The 20,830-nt window shown below is 34.1% G+C and overlaps 1 protein-coding gene across 1 annotated transcript; it reads right to left on the reverse strand.

Moving 5' to 3' along the window:
- Nucleotides 1-14,622: 14,622 nt before the first annotated feature.
- On the reverse strand, nt 14,623-16,164 carry LOC145054037 (uncharacterized). Its single transcript, XM_079002170.1, has 2 exons — nt 15,567-16,164; nt 14,623-14,885 (listed from the first exon to the last, which is right to left on the reverse strand). The coding sequence occupies exons 1-2, from the start codon at nt 16,068-16,070 to the stop codon at nt 14,811-14,813; spliced, it is 579 nt and encodes a 192-aa protein (XP_078858296.1). The 5' UTR covers nt 16,071-16,164; the 3' UTR covers nt 14,623-14,810.
- Between the last annotated feature and the right edge of the window lie 4,666 nt (nt 16,165-20,830).

Here is a 20,830-nt window from a genome sequence, read left to right on the forward strand (position 1 = left end):
AAAAAAATATATCATTTCAAAAAATACATATTATTACATAAAAATGGGTTTTTCTATCACCTATTGTTACTTCCCGATTTTGTAAGGTTTGGGGGAGAGGGTTCGCTTTTGACAATGATACTAAGCACTCCCTTTTACAACTGCATTGTACATTTATGTTGGTCATACATCGATTGAAACCCACAAGGTTTGAACTTGAGACTTCCCTTTGGAGTGTCCAAGAAATACTCAATTATTCATTATTTTAGCTAAAGTTTAATAAACTTACCCTATAAGTCATACATAGTTTCAGTGCACTTTTCTAATCATCAACCATAATCAAGAAGGGAGGGGGGGGGGGGGGGGGGGGAGGAGGATTGGAAATCTAATATAATGGATAATAGAGTATTCATATATCTATACATTTAAATGTAAGGAAAATGACTTGTAAGGGTAACGAAGTATCAGAATTGTATAAAAAATTTCATTAAAGTTTTTTTTGTACACATATCGCCAACTAATTATAATGTTTGTACATGTATGACCATTAAACTTCACCTTTATTCAAAAAATACCATTACGTTGCCGGTAATAGTAGGTCACCAGCCATATGACATGTCACGTGGCTGTTGACATGAATTTTACTATTTATTATGTACACATTATACCATTAAACTTTTTTATATACGTTTTACCATTAAACTTTTTTGTACACATTTTCCTATTAATCTTATTTAATTTATTCAAAAAAATATCATTTAAAAAATACATATTATTACATAAAAATGAGTCTTCCATCACCTATTATGACTCCCTGGTTTTGTAAGGTTTTAGGGGAGAGGGTTGGCTTTTGACAATGATACTAAACACTTTTTTTACAATTGTTTCGTACATTTATGTTGGTCATACATCGATTGAAACCCACAAGTTTTGAACTTGAGACTTTCCTCTAAAGTGCACAAGTCTTACTCGAGAAGCCACCAAGGTGACAACTTAATATTATTATATAAGTATAAAATATTTTTGCAATTAACCACAAGATATTTCAATATATAAATACATATCTTTATGTACATATAAAGTATATTTACAATAAATATGTGTTTTTTAATGTAAAAAACACATATTTATTGTAAATATACTTTATATGTACGTAAAGATATGTAAAAATACATATTTATACATTGAAATACTTTGTGAATACTTGTAAAAATACTTTATATTTATATAATAATATTAAGTTGTCATCGTGGTGGCTCGTCATGTAAGGCTTGTGCACTTCAGATGGAAGTCTCAAGTTCAAACATTGACTTTCAATCGATGTATGACCAATATAAATGTATCACATATTTGTAAAAGGGAGTGTTTAATATCTTTGTCATAACTCATAAGTGAACCCTTTCCCGCAAACCTTACAAAATCAAGGAATAACAATAGTTGATAGAAAACTCATTTTTATGTAATAATTATATGTATTTTTTGAAATGATATTTTTTTTGAATAAAAGATATAAGAATAATGGTCAAATGTATAAAAAAAATTAGTGGTAAAATATGTACAAAAAAAAGTTTAATAATGTGTTCAAAAAAAGTTTAATGGTATAACGTATATATAATAAACAGTAAAATCCACGTCAGTAGTCACGTGGCATGCCACATGACTAGTGACCTATTATTACCGATAACGTAATGATTTTTTTTGAACAAATGTGAAGTTTAAGGGTCATATATGTACAAACGTTATAAATGATTACTGATATGTGTACAAAAAAATTTAATGATATTTTTTATACAATTTTAATACTTCGTTACCTTTACAAATCATTTTCCCGCTTTTATACCAAACGAAACAAACATCAACTTTTCTGTTCTAAATCAACAGTTAACAAAATGGCTTATATTAAAACAAATTACATATCTTTGCATGCGCATGAGCACTCTAATGACCATTTACAGTTGACCGGTGTAAAGCGATTAACAATTACATAAAAAGAAAGTTAAGTCAATGACAAAAATAGCCACGTTATGCTCATATAAAATACTATATACACGATGATGTTTATTGAATTGCGAAAATGGACCACTTCGAAATGCCACAATTCTCTGAGAAACAACACTATTCACTACATATGCCACTATTCACACGAAAAATATTAAATTTATTAGTACTGTGAAATTGTTCTTTGTAACGCAACATATATTTTTCAAAAAATCACGTTTTTTTTATCAAGGAAACATCTTTTGAATTTTTTTTTATGGTACGGATCTTCAAAAACTATTTGCAAAATGGAGCTTTATATTATATTATGAAACTAGTTGTGAAACCCGTATATTATACGGGTTGGATAAAATAAAAAAAAAATTAAATATAAATTAAACAAAAATTTATTTAAATTTGAAATTTAAAATTTGAATTTAAAAGAAAACATATTAAATACTATATGAGTTGTAATATTGTAATTTATTAGTTATTTTTAGTTAAGACAATTGTTAATTAAGGTGTAAATATGATTTGTTAATTAAGAAAGATAAAAAAAAAATAAGAAAATGACAAATGGAAAAAACATTTATTCAAAAATACCACAAAATGACAAATGTCAAAACTCATGAGAGATTGACATGTGACAAAAAAACCTTTATTTATTAAGAAGGATGAAGTCTTAAATTAAAAGACTTTTTTTTTCAAAACCGGAACCGGTTTTTAAAATTTCATAACTCACTCATATGAAGTCAGAATTACATGTTTTTTTTTCAAAATGTAATTTAGTGTTTTAAATTCATTTTAGACTATAAAAAAAAATTGGTTAAATATTGAATCATATAAAAACCCCAGAAGACAGCATATCAATGCTGCGTTATTTATGTTTCAACATGTTTTATTTTATTTTGTCTCAGTTTTTAAAATACCGTTATTCATTAATACGAAGTCAGAATTATTTGATTTTTTTTCCAACATTTAATTTAATGTTTGTATTTCATTTTAGACTATAACAAACCATATTTGGTTAAATATTAAATCATATACAAGCCTCGAAAGACAACATATCAATGTTGTGTGTTTTTTTTTTAATATTCTATCATGGTTTTTAAAATACCGTAACTCCCTCACATAAAGTTTGAATTACTTGATTTTTTTTCCAACATGTAATTAAGTGTTTGTATTTCATTTTAGACCGTAAAAAAACATATTTTGGTTAAATATTGAATCCGATATAAACTTGGAAAGACAGCATATCAATGCAACAATTTTTCATTTTTTTCATACGTGACTCAAACTATAGAATGAAAAGGGAAGAAACTATAGAATGAAAAGGGAAGAAGGTGTTGTAGGGGAGAAAACTCGAAGTAGGCACCTCAAAGTATAAGGGTGATACATTGAACTATTTGCACTACAAGCTATTTATGATGTTATCTTATAAAATACATTGATATATATTATTTACAGAAAAATTATACTTTTATAATTTTGACTCGGTTTGATTTGATCGGTTTTTATGTTTTCTAAAATCGAAACCGAACCCAATATTTTGGTTTGAAAAAAACTCGAACCCAAATCATCAACATCTATTTTGGTTTTGGTGTTGTCGGTTTCCGGGTTCTTCTTTTTTCACCCATAAGAATTTTCATTCGTCTAAGACGAAGGGGCTGTTTGATAGTTGCAGACCGAATTAGATTTGATTGAGTCAGGACCTGACTGGGTCTGAAGCTCTGACTGTATTTGTTTCTGACTGAAACTATATTGTTTGATTAAGCATCTGATTGGTTGTGTTAACTATAAAAAATGATCATTTTACCCTTTTATTTTGTTTTATGCTGGATAAAATGAGTTTGTTTAATAAAATATTTAGATAAAACTGATGAATAATCATACAACATCGAATTAAGCATAAATAATTTTAAAGTTTGTAAACACAATGTTATCAAAGTCTATACACAACAAATGTTACCAAAGTCTATAGATGATTGTAAACAATCACACCAGATCTACACCTAACCATTACTTTATGTTTGCCCTTTCCTACATAACTCTTCAAACTTACAACCTTTATCATCAGTAGCATGAATTGGCCAAAAGTTATAAACCATAATCTTATTTTTCTTTCACAACCACACTTGTTTTTCTTGAAAACATCAACAAATTTCATATAATCTGTAAATAAACAAAGTAAACAGCAAGATCCATTGACAAGCTTGTCGATGACTTTTGAAATAAACACTGTAAACAAAAATCATATTTATGAATCATGATCATTAAACTCAAATTCACAACAAAAAAATAATCATTTCACACCAAAAATAATGATCCTAATGTTAGATAATTATGGGACCACTTCATATATATGTAATGTTATCATGAAATCAATTTATTATGGTAAAAATATAAATTGTTGATGGACCGATTTATAGAATATTTACTTACCATGTGGGTTGAGTTCCCGGTTTGACTCAAGATCCTCAAGATCCCTTCCATCTCTCACATTAGGGTTTATATCCATCTATAAATACATGTGATGAGGAGCACATCAAAGCACACGAAAATACACTAAGAAATTCGTATGGTTCATTGCTGGGGGATTTTAGAGAGAGCTCTTGAGATCAACTGGAAAGCTCTTCCTAATCTCTAGATCCGAAAATCTCAATGGAACAAGGTATCTAATCATTCTTTCATGTTTAAGTTTTCTTTTAATCAGATTCGAGATTAAAGATCCAAAATTATGCTTCTGTGTTTTATGTTTTGGTTATGAAAATAACCAACAATTGGTATCAGAGCCTACTCGAATTTGTTACTAGAAATTTTTTATTAGTAATGTGTTTGTACATTCCTGTTTTCTCCTCGAAGCAGAAAAGTATTTTATGCGTTATTTCTTTTGTTTTCTTGAGGCACGATCGCAAAAGCTTGATCAGCATATGATATACGTTTCTTGTTCTTTGTGATAAAACATGTTATGTTTAGTTGAACACAAACTCATTAAATATCACATCGTTTGTATCGTATATAGTGAAATTTATGGCTTGCATGTAAAACGGATATTGACAAATCACTGTATTTTATTTTCAATTGAAAAGGTTATAGTACTTCGTTATGCTTGAGGGTATGGAATCGTGACCTCTATGTCTAATTTAATAATAACCTTTTTAAAGCTTGATAGGTGTGTATATATGGTGATTATCATGTACTCACCTTTATTTTTGGGTATTATTTTAATATTTAAGTAATGCTTCTGCAACTCCCAAAACTGTTAAAAATGTAAGTCCTTAATCTGCCTGTGTATCAATCAAATCCGTTTAATGGTACGGAATCCCAATCAAACGGATGATGTCAGATCAAATAGAAGAGAAGGAGAAGAAGAATAATATGAATCTTGTTTTATTTGATGATTAGAATGTAGATCCAAATACAAGATTCACACACACTCGTTTCTCTCTCGCTAGGCCGTAAACTCTCTTATGTTCATCAATTCGTTCCTCACACCCTAACACCTATATTTATACAAGGGGAACATGGGCTTGGTGGACATGGGCCGTAAATGGGTTTACGGCCGTAAACTCAACTATAAACATGACCGTAAACTCCAAAAATATTACAGAAAAATACATTTGCCTAGAAAAGTAAAGTATAAACCATATTTTTTACCCAACAATCCCCCCTTGGTTTACAGCTTTCTTTTCTTAAATGACCCAACAAGCTCCCCCTTAAAAGTAGTTGGCTCTTCTTGTCAATCTTCAATGGGAGCTTGGCTTCAGCTTTAACCTTCGATTGCTTCAAAGCATCAGAATGAACATATGAATCTTCAATGAATGAATTCATCTTGAGCACTTGAGGTTTTCTTCAGAATTTGGCATTGAACGTACATTGGGTGAGGAGGCTTGACGTACTGATTCTTGAAAGATAGCGCTTTCAGCTTGAAAATCTTCAGAGAGAACATCAGAGAGAAATAATCTTCTGGATCGCTTCAGCAGGTTTAAGATAGCAGCAGACTGATTGAGGAGGCTTCAATGCAATCCGTCACATAATCTTCAGTTTCAGCTTCACCCTGCTTCTGGGGTTGACAAATTGAATGTTGAAAGAATAATCTTCATTTCTTGCTCCTTCAAATGAGAATTATTCGATGCTCACGGACGAAGCCTTTGGCTCAGAAATCTTCAACACAAACTCCATGAGTCTTATCTATACCTGAAATTATTTTTCAAGACAAAACAAAACTAAAAGAAAACTTAGAATAAAAAGTAAAACAGATTTAACACTATTTTTTGATTTTGAATTTTTTTTGATTTTTAGAACAAAAAGTATTGTGGTCTACTTAAACACGAAACATTTGTGACAAGATTTAGACAATTTACCAATGACATGATACATGCATATATCTAATTATAACTTTATTATCATGATTGGCCCTAATTCTTAAATAAAATTTTCTTATGACCATTTAACTGACTACAACCAGGGATATTGTTGTCCACCTAAATCGAGCAGCGAGATCTACAGACAATCTGTATGTGTTCGATTTTAAGTGTACTAGAACATGTTTCCCGCTTCCTGATATGCCCCAGCCATCAAGAACTTCCAGAGTACTCCTTACACTGGGTGTGCAGACAATCATTCAGAGAGAGAGCAGATTCATATTGCTATTAATTAACGTTTTAGAGGGATTGAGAAGTAGAAGGTTGCATATGTTGTGTACCAGGTCGGATTGGAAGTCACGCAAAGGAGACAACATATGGCTAACAGATAAGAGGAATTTCATATATATAACATGCAGAGAAATAGAGTTGCATATGTTGTGTACCAAGTCGGATTGGAAGTCACGCAAAGGAGATAACATATGACTAACAGACAGAAAGAAAGAAAACGATTTTATACTGACCTAATTTATCGGAATTTACCATTCGCCCCATCCAACCGGAATTAAGGACAGAATCCACACATCGAGTAAAAGTGAATCCACAGTTCTAGATATGGGTTATTTAATGTGACCAGTAGATTCCCATGTATATCTCCCTGCTCAACCTATCCGAGCGTCGTATTGTCAGGCTAAACGGATCTAACTAGTTCAATATTTGTCAAGTCCTTGAATTCCTTAAGTTCAAATCTTCCTAGTCAAGTCCATTTAGAGTCTTTCGTGCCTACCAACGCATCGAACACAGAGCCTAGACAATTCAGATTCAGTCCCTTACACAGATTCAGATTACATGTTATCACATGATTATATCACTTCCCAAAACATCTCCTGCAAGCACATTCCATTAACACCATATTTTTGATTTTCAGATTTTCTAATGTTTTTGGATTTTTTTTTAAATTTTCTAATTTTTGTTTTGGTTTTATTTCTCCCCCTAAATTTATGCATAGGAGAGAAACGAAAATAAATACGCAAATTTAAACTATCCTAAAACAAAAATTAGTCTTTAAAGCGAATCAGCTTAAGAAAAAATCAGGAGTATAGAGAAGAAAATTCAAACCGTAAGTCACCGATTGAATTTGCATCTAGAAGGTCTGAGAACAACACGCGTAATCTCAGAACATATCCAAAAATTCTTCACATCGGTAAGTACTAACCCCATGTGATCCCTTCCTTTCTTCCCTTTTCTCCTTTCCCGCAAAGGACACATACTCTCGAACAAAGTTCTGAATGTTGTACAGTTGAGAGATGCCTCCTATCATGTGCCTGGAACAGCCATTACCAACAAACCGAAGTCTGACGATATGCCTCCATAGCTGCTCCGACACAGAGCGGGATCAGTTGGTCTTTGGAACCCAGTCCATTTTGAAACTGGGTCGACCTTTGTCATCTTTTCATGGTACTCTCTCCCATGACATATCCTTCTTATCAGAAATAGAAGATGTAGAAACGTTAGAGTCATTAGGAGATTTAGGAGATTGAGCCTTTGGTACCCATTGGTAGTTGGGTTTAGCCCATTTCTTTTTCGATCCGATGGGTGCCTCGGCACTTGCTTTTGAACTTGAAGTCGGCTGCCGAGATGACTTTGACCTAACCGGTCTTGGCTTCACAGGAGCATCTCTTGAACTGAGCTTATTGGATGACATTTCCTTCTTGCCCTTGGGATTCAGATGCTTGGCCTTCTGCGCGTTCCATTCATCATTGTCTGAACGTGACCTGGAAGGGTTTCTTTTGAAGTATCTCCCACCTGGCGCGTTTTGCCATCCTTGTGCATTGTAGGGAACGTATGCGCGATTTGGACAATTTCGGGCAATATGACCAGGTGTTCCACAGTGATAACAAGTCTTTTTCTTCACATGGAAATTGTTTCTTCCTGCCCCTGGTGGTGTATCATTGCCTTGTCTCTTGTTTTTCCCACACGCACAGTTGCAGGAGGCACTCTGTTTCGCTGGAATTGGTGGCTTGTATTTCTCAACAGCATGTTGATCAGAAACAGCTGAGTTTGAAGCAACAGATTCAGAGTTCAAGGAGATGTTGGTTTGTTCAATGGTTTTCTCCTTGTTCTCATCTTCTGCTACTTTACCTGCACATGAAGTAGAAACATTAGTATTTTCAATCTGAATACCTCTTGACACAAATCCAGCTGGTTTTCCATATTGAAGATGTGCCTCCCTGTCAATTTCTTTCTGTGTCATGGGGATGGATGTGTAGTTATGATTGAAGGGTGGAGGAACACTATCATACCCTAGACCCTTGTTTTGATTATCTTTAAATTTTAATTGGGTTTCAAATAAGGACTCGACTGTCTGACTTGACGCAGTATAATTTTTAAAACTAACATCTGTTTTTCCACACTTAATTTTCAAAGTGTCAAGTTCTTCAGTTACAGCAGCAAGTTGTCTCTTAATATAGTCATAATTTTCACACTTGTTGTTATACTTTTCCTAAAGCTTCCTAAAGTCTTTGGTTTTTGCTTCTAATTCAGCCTTCAGGGGTTTCTGTCCTTTTCGGAGTTGATATCCTTCATATCTCAGGTCCTCAACTTCTCTTTTTAATAAATCAATTTGTTCCCAAAGAAATCTAATCGTAGTTTCACAAACTGATGTACATGAAACTTCAGTGACTGGAATGTTTTCAGAACTCATTATTTTTCTACACTTCAAAGCATCAAGTTCTTCAATTACATCAGCAAGACTAAGATGATTGAGATCTTTTGTCTTCTTGATGATAGCCACGTTCATATCCCACGATTTCGGAAGTGAATTCAGTAGCTTTTTGTTTATCTCAAACATAGACAAGAAGATCTCAACTATATTCATCTCAGTAGTAAGTGTAGTAAATCACTACAATTGAGTGTCGAGAGTTTCTCCAGGGATATAATCGAAAATGTTGAAATTTTTTCTTAACATATCCTGACGACTCTCTTTCATGTTTTCAACTCCCTCGTACACCTTAAAATCAATTAAAAAGCACAACTAGAAGCCAAAATCAAACTCAAAAGTCAAACTTGAAAAAGTCAAACTTAAAAAAGTCAAACTTGAAAGTCAAAATTGAAAGTCAAACAGAAAAGCTAAATTTGAAATTTTAAAAGTTAAACGAAAAAGTCAAAGTTTATAGTCAAAGATCAAACTTGGAAGTCAAAGTCAAAATTTTAAATAAAAAAATCAAAAATCAAATTCAAAAATAATTAATTTTTTTTAAAATTATTTTATTATTATTATTATTATTATTATTATTATTATTTTAATTTTTTTTTATTTTGGATGAAAAAGGAATTTAAAATTAAAAGAAATTGAGATTTGGGGTTCAAAGTGTAAAAAAAACGAAATTTAGGTGCGAAAGAGAGCCCTTTTGAAATAAATTTGGGAGGAAATGAACATCCAACATGTTGGATCAGATGGAATAGGCGCTGGCTTATTAGTTGAAGGTCACGAGTTTGATTCTTGGGAACTCCAAAATCGCTTTCACTTTTTAATATGAAGCTGCGATGCGAGGAGGAGGTGCGAGCTGCGAGGCCGAGGCCGAGGCCGCAAACGTGCGAGGCCTCGTACCGTAACCTCTGACCGCGAACTCCTCGGACCGCAAACACCGGCCGCAAACTCTTCGGAACCCTAGCCGCCGGCCGCAAACTCCTCGCTGATTACGACAAAAAACAACGATTTTTCGACTTTGAAGCTCCAAAACTCGATCAAAAACCTTTTTTTATGAAAAACACGAAGAACAAACCCCCTTATTTTTCAGAGATCTATCCAAAAACGCAAAAATATTTTGAAAATAAAATCAAATAATGCTCCAAATCTAACAAAATTGACCGGTACAACCAAACTCTGATACCAATTGTAAGTCCCTAATTTGCCTGTGTATCAATCAAATCCGTTTGATGGTGTGGAATCCCAATCAAACGGATGATGTCAGATCAAATAGAAGAGAAGGAGAAGAAGAATAATATGAATCTTGTTTTATTTGATGATTAGAATGTAGGTCCAAATACAAGATTCACACACACACTCGTTTCTCTCTCGCTAGGCCGTAAACTCTCTTATGTTCATCAATCCGTTCCTCACACCCTAACACCTATATTTATACAAGGGGAACATAGGCTTGGTGGACATGGGCTGTAAATGGGTTTACGGCCGTAAACTCAACCGTAAACATGACCGTAAACTCCAAAAATATTACAGAAAAATACATTTGACTAGAAAAGTAAAGTATAAACCATATTTTTTACCCAACAAAAAATATCACACATGGTAGCTTTTTATTATTAGTATTATTATTTATTTTTTTTGGGTATTAGAAATTGGTTTGCAGACATATACTCAAACTGTGGGATGATTGTCATGGATGTTTTCATGTCATTAGCAAAATTTGGTTTTATTAATTCTTAAAAAGGATAAGGATTATTAAATGAAATTTTAATAATTATTTGTGTTTTTTGTAATAAGGTTTCCGCCCATAAAAGTAATCCATACTTTTAGCTGAAACATTTTTTTGGATATATTTAATTTGTTATTCAGTTTTAAAATTGTATAAAATTTATGATATGGTTTCATTAATTTATCAAGGTCCATTAAATATTTTTTAGGCCGTTGATAAATTTCATTATGACATGTTTATTTATTTTCAAAATAAATTAATTGACACAATATATTACAAAAGTGATATCTTTTGTGAAAATTAATTTGCAAAGAATTTAAATTTTATGGTTTGTATTTATTATTGCGGATATTAATCGACCCAAAGGTAGGTTAATCTTTAGCCGGATAAACACATGTTTGATGATGAATATATGACTATTTTTTAGGTTACATGTTGTTAATAAGTCAATCCAAAGAGGAGCTTATTAATTGACATGATATATTGTCAATTCTTATTATCAAAATTTATAGTTTATGCATTTATTAATGCGGGTATTAGCCGACCCAAAGGTAGACTGATATTTGGCCGAATAAACATATATGTAGTGATAAACATGTGATGATTTATTGATTCCATGTGATTGATAAGTCAATCCAAAGAGGGACTTGTTAATTGACATGATTTATTGTCAATGTTTATCTCTAAAACAAGGATATCTCTTGCAAGTTAGTTATACTGTCCAAAGACTTGATATTAATGTTGTGATGATACCTTGTAACGATGTCATAAATAGAATATATTGATTACGGTTTATGGATTAATGAGCATAAAAGTAGATTTGCCTATATTCTCAAAACAGAAATTTGAATTATGGTATTATACCTGTTAACATTGATCACATTTATGATTCTTACTCAATGAGATTAACTTTAAGGAATGCAATGAGGACATTATGTTAGTTCTCAATTGCGTGGATATTGACCATTCATTTTGGATAGAGAAAAATTCTTTGAGGATGTTGAGTTTGGGGGAGAAACAAGGTTAAAACATTGTCCTTAAGGAGGAATCAATCTTGATTCCTTTTATTGCTTTTGATAGTATGCAAATTATGAATCAGTGATCGAGAATGTTTTTCAATCTCCTATTTTGAATACACAAACTCAACAACCTCAACTTTGGATATCCTATGCGTGGTACCACATTTTTCATCAATTTATTATCTCTTTTGGTTTAGGGGTAAATATAGTAAATGATATTGTGTGGGAGTAAATTTATCTTTCTGGTTTTGGGTCGATATCTATGCAACCCAAGTTTGGATCATAAGAAAGTAGCCAAATGAATTTTGAGATATCTATATATGACAAAAGGCTATATGCTCAACTATAGGAAATCAGATGTTTTGGAGATCATTTTTATTAAAAATCTGATTTTATTAGATGCCAAAATGGTTACTGATCCATATCGGGATACTTTTACATTTTAGCATGATGAGCCACTTCATGGAATAGAATTCGGTAACATCTTCCATAATGGCATCATAATTTATAGCATGGAATATGGTTGCGAAAATTTGTCACGAGGCTACACATTATTGGTATTGAAAGACCATTAAAGTTGTGATAATAAATCAGCAATGTTATATTCCAATAACAGAAGTTCTATTAAGTCAAAGCATATTGACATCAAGTTTCCTTCTGTTAACATAATAGTGCAACATGGAAATATATATAGAACATATGAACAAACTCCATGAAAGCGGATTCGCTCATAAAGGGATTACCTCCTTAGGTCTTTCATGAGCATACTACACACGTTGGTGTGATATTTGGTTTTAGTGGGAGTTTTATGGTGCGTTATGTCTTATTTAAGAATGTGTTTTTCTGTACAGAATTAAGAATTCGGTTAACTCCATTATTAGTTGCACTTATTTGAAGTTTGATCTCACTTCAAGTTAAAAAGGAACTCGTTGGAAATCTATTTATATTTTAAAATCACACTTCATGTTTAATCTATGTCGTTAGTTATATATGTATATGTGACCATTGATAGGTTTAGTTACGTAAATTGTAACGAAGACCGCTTTGATCCTATACTATTATGATTAGTGGACAAGATTGTTTAAGGGTACCAATATTATGATAACATTCATTAAAGCGGTTATACGGTTATATGTACATTTATATATTTGCGGTCCAGTGGGAGATTGTTAGATAATTATGGGACCACTTCATATATATGTAATGTTATCATGAAATCAATTTATTATGGTAAGAATATAAATTGTTGATGGACCGATTTATAGAATATTTACTTACCATGTGGGTTGAGTTCCCAGTTTGACTCAAGATCATCAAGATCCCTTCCATCTCTCACATTAGAGTTTATATCCATCTATAAATACATGTGATGAGGAGCAAATCAAAACACACGAAAATACACTAAGAAATTCGTATGGTTCATTGCTGGGGGATTTTAGAGAGAGCTCTTGAGATCAACTGGAAAGCTCTTCCTAATCTCTAGATCCGAAAATCTTAATGGAACAAGGTATCTAATCATTCTTTCATGTTTAAGTTTTCTTTTAATCGATTTCGAGATTAAAGATCCAAAATTATGCTTCCGCGTTTATGTTTTGGTTATGAAAGTAACCAACACCCAAATCATCCCTGAAGCCTTTACCCCACAATCATACATCATTCCAGTAAACGAATTGCCCTATTTCGAACCCAATTAAGCTCAAGGTTTTTTCAAATTAAAAAACCAGGGCAAAGAAAAACTGAATCAAACCTTTAGTAGCTTTGAGAAAATGAGCCATCGCAGATGATGAATTCTTGGGCTATCAAGATGTTGGTTCATGGAGAAGCAGCGAACCATTGAACAACAGAGGAACAGAGAAGTAAAAGAAGCAGGGTCGATGTAAGATGGTGCTGATGGTCGACGACGAAGAAGCAAAATCAATGTTGAAGAGAGCTGATGGTCGTGAATGGTGATGATCAATAGAGAAGAAGTATAGAACGGTGAGGGGAGAACATAGAAAATATGGTCAGTAACAAAGAGATTGAGAGCGATGAGAGAGACTCGATGGATATCAGGTTAAGGCTCCTTTTGATATATTGTATTGGTGGCGTTGGAGGAGGAAATCGATAGACTATAAGAGGAGTGGCAGAGAAGTCTAGAGTGGTGAAGGAGAAGGAGAGCGATGGAGGCGGTTCACACAGAGTTAATGAGAAGGAGAAGGACAAACGAGGGAATAAACGTGTATACGATTCGGTCAGCATCTCTTTTTAGAGGACTCAGTAAGAGCTATGGAGACCGGGTAAGAGGGTAAAAATGCCACTATCAAACGTTCTTACTGAACGAGTAAGAAATAATCGCTTACTGGACCAGTAAGACGTAAATCAAACAGGCCCTAAGACCATCAAAATCTCTTATGCGTGATTATCGGCTAAAGGCATAAAATCAAAGGTATCCTCGTCTTCTATGCAATGTGCCATTACTTCTTGATTTTTCATTTTATCGGCTTGGATTTAGGTTACCGTCTTATGCCTATTGTTTACATACCTCCTTATTCGTGAGACATGGAATAGATTTGGCCATTTGGGCCAAAATAATATTATTGTATTATGTATGTATGCTATATGCTCCTCCGTAAAGTGTTGTCTAGGTCGCCCATAGCTTACACCATAACATCTTATTTCTGTAAGTACTAAATTTTATTTTAAAATAGGTAGATGTAGTTACGAAAATGTTGGTGGTTGTCGATATTGTATGAAGAACATTTTGAACATGTGTACGTTCTAACCAACCATTTAGTTAATTTTAATTTGAAACAAAAACTATTATAGTTGCATAAATACGAAATGCATAATAACAAAAAGTGTAAGAGATAATAATAATAATAATAATAATAATAATAATAATAATAATAATAATATAATAAGTCCCCCGAAATACACAAAAAAACATCGTCCTCAAAAGAATCCCAACTAATTTCACTTCAAAATACAATGAATCAAAATATATGAATATCTGTCATAGATGATGACTGTAGACGATTTAGAAAATATACATCTCTCTAGATCAACGAGTAGACAAGAGCACATCCGAAAACCAAGCTTCCAACCATCGATCCCATCTTCTCAACTCCACTCTGCAATTACACGAATCGATCCCACAAATTAATACCACAGAGGTAATAGCAACACAATGCATATGGGGTACTAAAATGTTATATAATACAACTCAAAAGTATAATGTAATGTACAAAAACTCAATATATGTAATAATTCATTTACAAATAATTAGGGATGACAAAAATACCATAACTCGACGCGAAAACCTGAAACTACAACTTTTGATTTTTTCTAAAAAAATTTCTCAGGTTTTGGATGGTTATAATATTAAGGTTATAATTGAAATTATTAAATAATTCAAGTTGTTTTTTAAAAGTTTATGATTTAGATTAGTTTAAATCCCAAATCCCAATTTGTTTCACTAAAGCCAAACAAAAATGATCATTAATATATTGCTATTATTAATAGATAATAATATTAATATTAATACTTTTATTACTTCATGGAAGTAATTAAAATATTTACTAGTTGAATTACAATCCTTAATTAATGGGATTGAGGTTGAGTGTTGATCTGAATGGATCACGTGACTCCCATCATTCACTTTACCTTAAGAAACCAAACCTGCTTCTACTTTTACCTAACTTTACATACTCTACCCGACCCCATCAGATCTACCCTCAGCTTAATGCTAAATTATTCTTGCATCAGATCTGTAACAATAAAAATGTAAATGGAGTAAGGTGAGAAGTAAGTACCACGTCAGTAGCTGATGGTGCCGGAGATACACCAGTGGTGGTGACGGCCGGAGAAGGTGCTCCAGTAGGTGGTGCTGGTGGGCTCGAAGTTAAGGGAGATGGTGCAGCCGATGGAGTCACGACTGGGGAAGAGACTGGGACGGGAGCTGGTGGTGGTGAAGCTGCAGGAGGAGGAGTGGCTGCTGGTGGTGGTGAAGCGACAGGAGGGGGAGTGGCTACAGGTGGTGGTGAGGCAACAGGAGGTGGAGTGGCTACAGGTGGTGGTGAGGATACAGGAGGTGGAGTGGCTACAGGTGGTGGTGAGCTGACTGGCGGAGGAGTGGCAACGGGTGGAGGAGTTGAGACAGGTGGCGATGCGACGGTTGGTGGTGGAGATGAGATGGCTTGTGGTGGTGGAGTGGTGGTGGTTGGGGTGGCGGTGGGGGAGGAGGAAGGTGATTGAGCGGCGACGGAAGAGAAGATAATGCAGATGAGGGCAGTGAGGAGGGCAGCGTTGCGATCCATGATTGATTTAATTTAAGCTTGGAATTGGATTTGGATGAACGACAAGAAGAATGTGTTATGTGTGTGAGTGATGGTGAGAGAGTAAGAGGTGTCTGGTTTATTATATAGCGGACTTGTATGAGGTATATCCGGTGCGGTGGGGTCGTTTGTATCATATGCATTGAGCCTTCCTAATAATCACCCTCCAATATCACAAACATTTAACTCTCTTACTTTAGAAATGAAGTATATTGTTTGTTATATCGAAATGTGTTTTGATGAAGTATAATTACTTATAATCGTAATCTAGTATAGGTTTTGTGTTATTTTTAATGTACATATAATTGTTAAATTTGTTTGGATTGTTGGTTATGTATGTTTTAGCCGGTGATAAGTATATAATATAAACATTCCAATAATATATGAACATAAAAGAGATTAAATATGAACAAAACTTAAACTATCTTACTGTTATAAGTCATTAATTCTTTCTACAATAGTTTCATATCATTAGAGAAATGGTTTGATCTTTTGAGGATCGATCTTGATGTTTGTTTGATGAGCCTGGATGGTATTACATAGTTGTTCAGATAAATGTTGACTAAGCAAATGGTCTTTAGCTGGAACTAGGATGAGCAATCGTTCCAAACTGAACTGAACCGAAACCAGTCTAGAGTAATAATGAGAACCAATAACTAGCTAGATTGGTTGGGCTATACCGGTTTCGATGCAGGTGTCAATTTTCGGTTAAATACCTAGTTGGAATCGACACATGTTCTTATACAATTGGTATAACTAGTTAAGGATTTGAGCCAAAATGATTAAAATAATATAAAATCAACTAGCAAAAATTAACCCAATATATAAACAAATAGGGTGTTTATATAATCTAAAATGAAAACCCAATGTTTAAATAACATAAATCAACGTGTAACCAAACAAGGTATTTATATAGTCTAAATTGAAATACACACATCAAACTATGTGTTGAAAAAATTCATGACATTCTCACATAAAATGAAGAATTTATGACCGTTTAAAGAAGATGAAAGATTACGTAGGCTCTAGCTCAAACTAAACCACCTTTCATACAGTATAGTCGAAATACGGTTCAATGGCAACATAGAAGATGACCGGAGTTGTCACGTCATAAGGTTGTAATGTCAACAATCCAAACAAGTTCATAAGGATGTAATGTGATCAATCCAAACAAGTTCAATGGTAATATGTGGAGAAAAAAACTTAAATGACTAAATGTGAACAAAACCTAAACTATGTAACCTACATCAATCGGTCATAACGATATAATGTGAACAGTTCAAACAGGTTGAATGGTAATATGTGGACAAAAAGTAACTTAAATGACTAAATATGAACACAACCTAAATTATGCATGTTATCCTTATATTATCCATTTCACGAAAGAAACTACACTGTGTCTTCGAAAGGCGAATATATATATATATATATATATATATATATATATATATATATATATATATATATATATATATATATATATATATATATATATATATATATATATCCATGTTGTAGTTATTGTCCAAGTTTTGAAAAATTGATGTATGTTTTTTAAAAAAAAACATAGAGTTTTATTCTCTTCAAGTACCATCAACATTGTTCCGTTAAATATATATAAAAACATGGTTTTACCCTTATATTGATCCATTTTTTGTTTTTATTGTTACAATATTTATTTATTTTTTGTAAGGCTTTTTTAATGTTTATGTTATTTGTAGATTCATTTGTTACAACCATGAGCACCACCAACACGACCACAACCACCATCAATAACCTCGTTCACCCCCTCCAATCACCTCTCTTTGAGAATTTTTTGATTATCATACTTTATTTATAAACATGTCATTTTCTTTGTAATGTTCATTTGAACTTACATTGCGAAATAAAAATGGTAATTCAAGTTGCACAATATTTCGACTTTGGCAACATTTTACTAGAAAAGTATTTATTTTCAATTTCATCAACAACTTTGAAATGTCCCGAAAATTACAAATAGATTTTGCGTTTTGAAAACATATTAACCGATTAAGACCTTTAACTTAAAAACAATAAGTGACATTGATTTGTTTGAAACCATAGTGTTATCAATGTTGAATTACATGAAGGCGGAAATCAGTATCTTCGATGTGTGTATACAGTCCCGTCGAACTCTTCTCATGAACAACTTGTAAAACATAAAATCCACAGTTGAAAGCATAAGGTTTAGTGAGTTCCCCAGTATACCACATATTTCATCATATATACAATGCATCCACACAAAGTCATCGGATCTAAAGTCGACCTACATGCTTTCCTTACCACAAGCATACATCACACATAATAGGCCGAGCCCAAACATACATAACGGGCCCAACTCAAAGAGTATAAAGGGCCTAGCCCAACGTACAAAATGGGCCCCACCTACATACATAACGGGTCATGCGCATATAACGGGCCCAAACATAACTCATATAACGAGCCCAACCCAATATACAGAACAAGTCAATTCCAGGGGCCAGATCTCGGTCTTCCATACATAAAGGGCCTAGCCCAACTCATATAACGAGCCCAACCCAATGTACACAACAAGTCAATTCCAGGGGCCAGATCTCGTCCAGATCTCGGTCTTCCAACTCAAAGAGTATAAAGGGACTAGCCCAACGTATAAAATGGGCCCCACCTACATACATAATGGGTCCCGCCCATATAACGGGCCCAAACCTAACTCATATAATGAGCCCAATCCAATGTACACAACAAGTCAATTCCAGGGCCAGATCCCGATCTTCCATACAATACATAACATCGTATGTGGTCAGAGATCAGAGAGACAATAAAATAGGTGGTCCACCCGAAAATAATAAAATCAAACAAGAACCATGCAATCAAGCTTTAGACAAAGAGTTCTCAGGCTATCCAATTTAACCGCCTACAACCATTACAAGAATTTCCCTAACCAACCATGACACTTAAAAACATCATATAGTCCACAAGCAAGACCCTACCATTCAAGCATACCGTGAGACTAAATGTCCTACACTACTCAAACCAACATTATCATACAATCAACATGCAAGGCCTTACCAGTCTAGCATACCATGACACCTAGTATCCTAAACTATGCATGTATAACAAAGAGTTATCATAGTCAACTAGCATACTCGTACCCTAATGGTACCTCTACCTTATCCTGAAAAGGATATACAGTGTCTACAATGTCATATGTGGCAATTGAGAAACTCACCTAAACCAAAGAAGCACAATAACACTCTTACTCATTTCACTAATCAGAACTGCAAACCGACTAACACCAAACACAGAACAAACCTCAGTTAACAACCCAAATCCTTCAAATTTGACCCAAGGTCAAACTGGTCAAAAGTCAATGGTCAACGGTGATGAGATTATGATTCTCTTAGATAGATAGATTCAAACAGATATTCAAGGATAATGACAAGAACAGAAAACGATAAACACAAATATGAATCAAATGTGTGTCGAATGATTAATATGCTCCACCTCAGAAGAATTCAATGTGAATTGCTACTGTAGAGGTGTGCTAGGGTTACAATGCAAGATCTGTGTAAATAATAATCAAGAAGCATCTTAAATATAATGCATGCATGCACTATATATACTTAAACCCTAAAACAAAACACGGCTGGACAGGCCCAGATCGAGAGTACTAATGGACCAAACATAAAGCCCAATGACGCAATCTCTTGGACTCAACAATATCCCCTTTTGCGTCAAATGGGGCGAGAGATCACTTCGGTTAAGCAATGGTAGTTTTCTTCACAGTATTGAACATGTAACAGCCCGGATTTCCAGGTATCTCTTATGTTTATATTTTTTTTGAGTTTTGTGAGGGGACTCGGCGAGTTGGAGCTCAAACTCGCCGAGTAGGATCGCGGTTCAGGACGCGGGTTCGCAGCCGGACTCGACGAGTCCAAGGAATGGACTCGGCGAGTCCTTGCTGTTTAATGAAACCCTAATTTTCTGGTCCTAAGACCTATTTAAAGGACCTTATGGCCCTTCATTGCGGCTACCTAGATCTTGAGAGCACCAAAGCAACTGAGGGATTCGTGTGAGTGAGAAAAGAGGCCATTGTTCACCAAATTTGTGTGTTTTTGCAAGAAAGAAAGAGGAAAGTCAAGCTAGAAGAGTTGGGGATCTTGGATCTTCTTTCATTTCATCAGAGGAGGCTTCTTGAGGTATCATTCAGAGCTTATTTCCTTATTTTTGTTGATATGGTCAAATCTAGGGTTTCTTCATGCCTTATTTGCTTTGTATTGGAAGTGTGAGAGGTCCCATGGGGATATGGTGCTTAGATCTGGACCTTAGTAGGTCCAGAGAGTCCCTAATGTCATGCTTTATGTCCTCCCTTTTGGGTTGGAGGCTAGGGTTGCCATTTTAGAGGTCATTTCTCCAAAAAGAGCCTTGTATGTGTTGTATGGTAACCAAGATATGAACTTTACGTAATGTATAAGCTTAGGAGGGCCAGATCCATGAGTGGATGGTGCGGATCTGACCTCAGAAGCTAGTTTGAGTTGATGCATGGCATGGACTCGCCGAGTCTGAAGAACAGACTCGGCGAGTAGCATGAAGATTGTCCTTAACCACTCAGCGAGTGGTCTTGCCGAGTTAAGGGTCGACTCAGTAAGTCAGGGAGAGTTAGAGAGGGTTGACAGTTGGACTGAGTCGAGCTGGGACTCGCCGATTTGTTCTTGAGACTCGGCGAGTTGAGTCATGGTGGCCCC

Source organism: Lactuca serriola, chromosome 5 (genome assembly GCF_051521515.1).
Source record: "Lactuca serriola cultivar US96UC23 chromosome 5, Lser_US96UC23_V15, whole genome shotgun sequence".
In the NCBI taxonomy this organism is placed as follows: domain Eukaryota; kingdom Viridiplantae; phylum Streptophyta; class Magnoliopsida; order Asterales; family Asteraceae; genus Lactuca; species Lactuca serriola.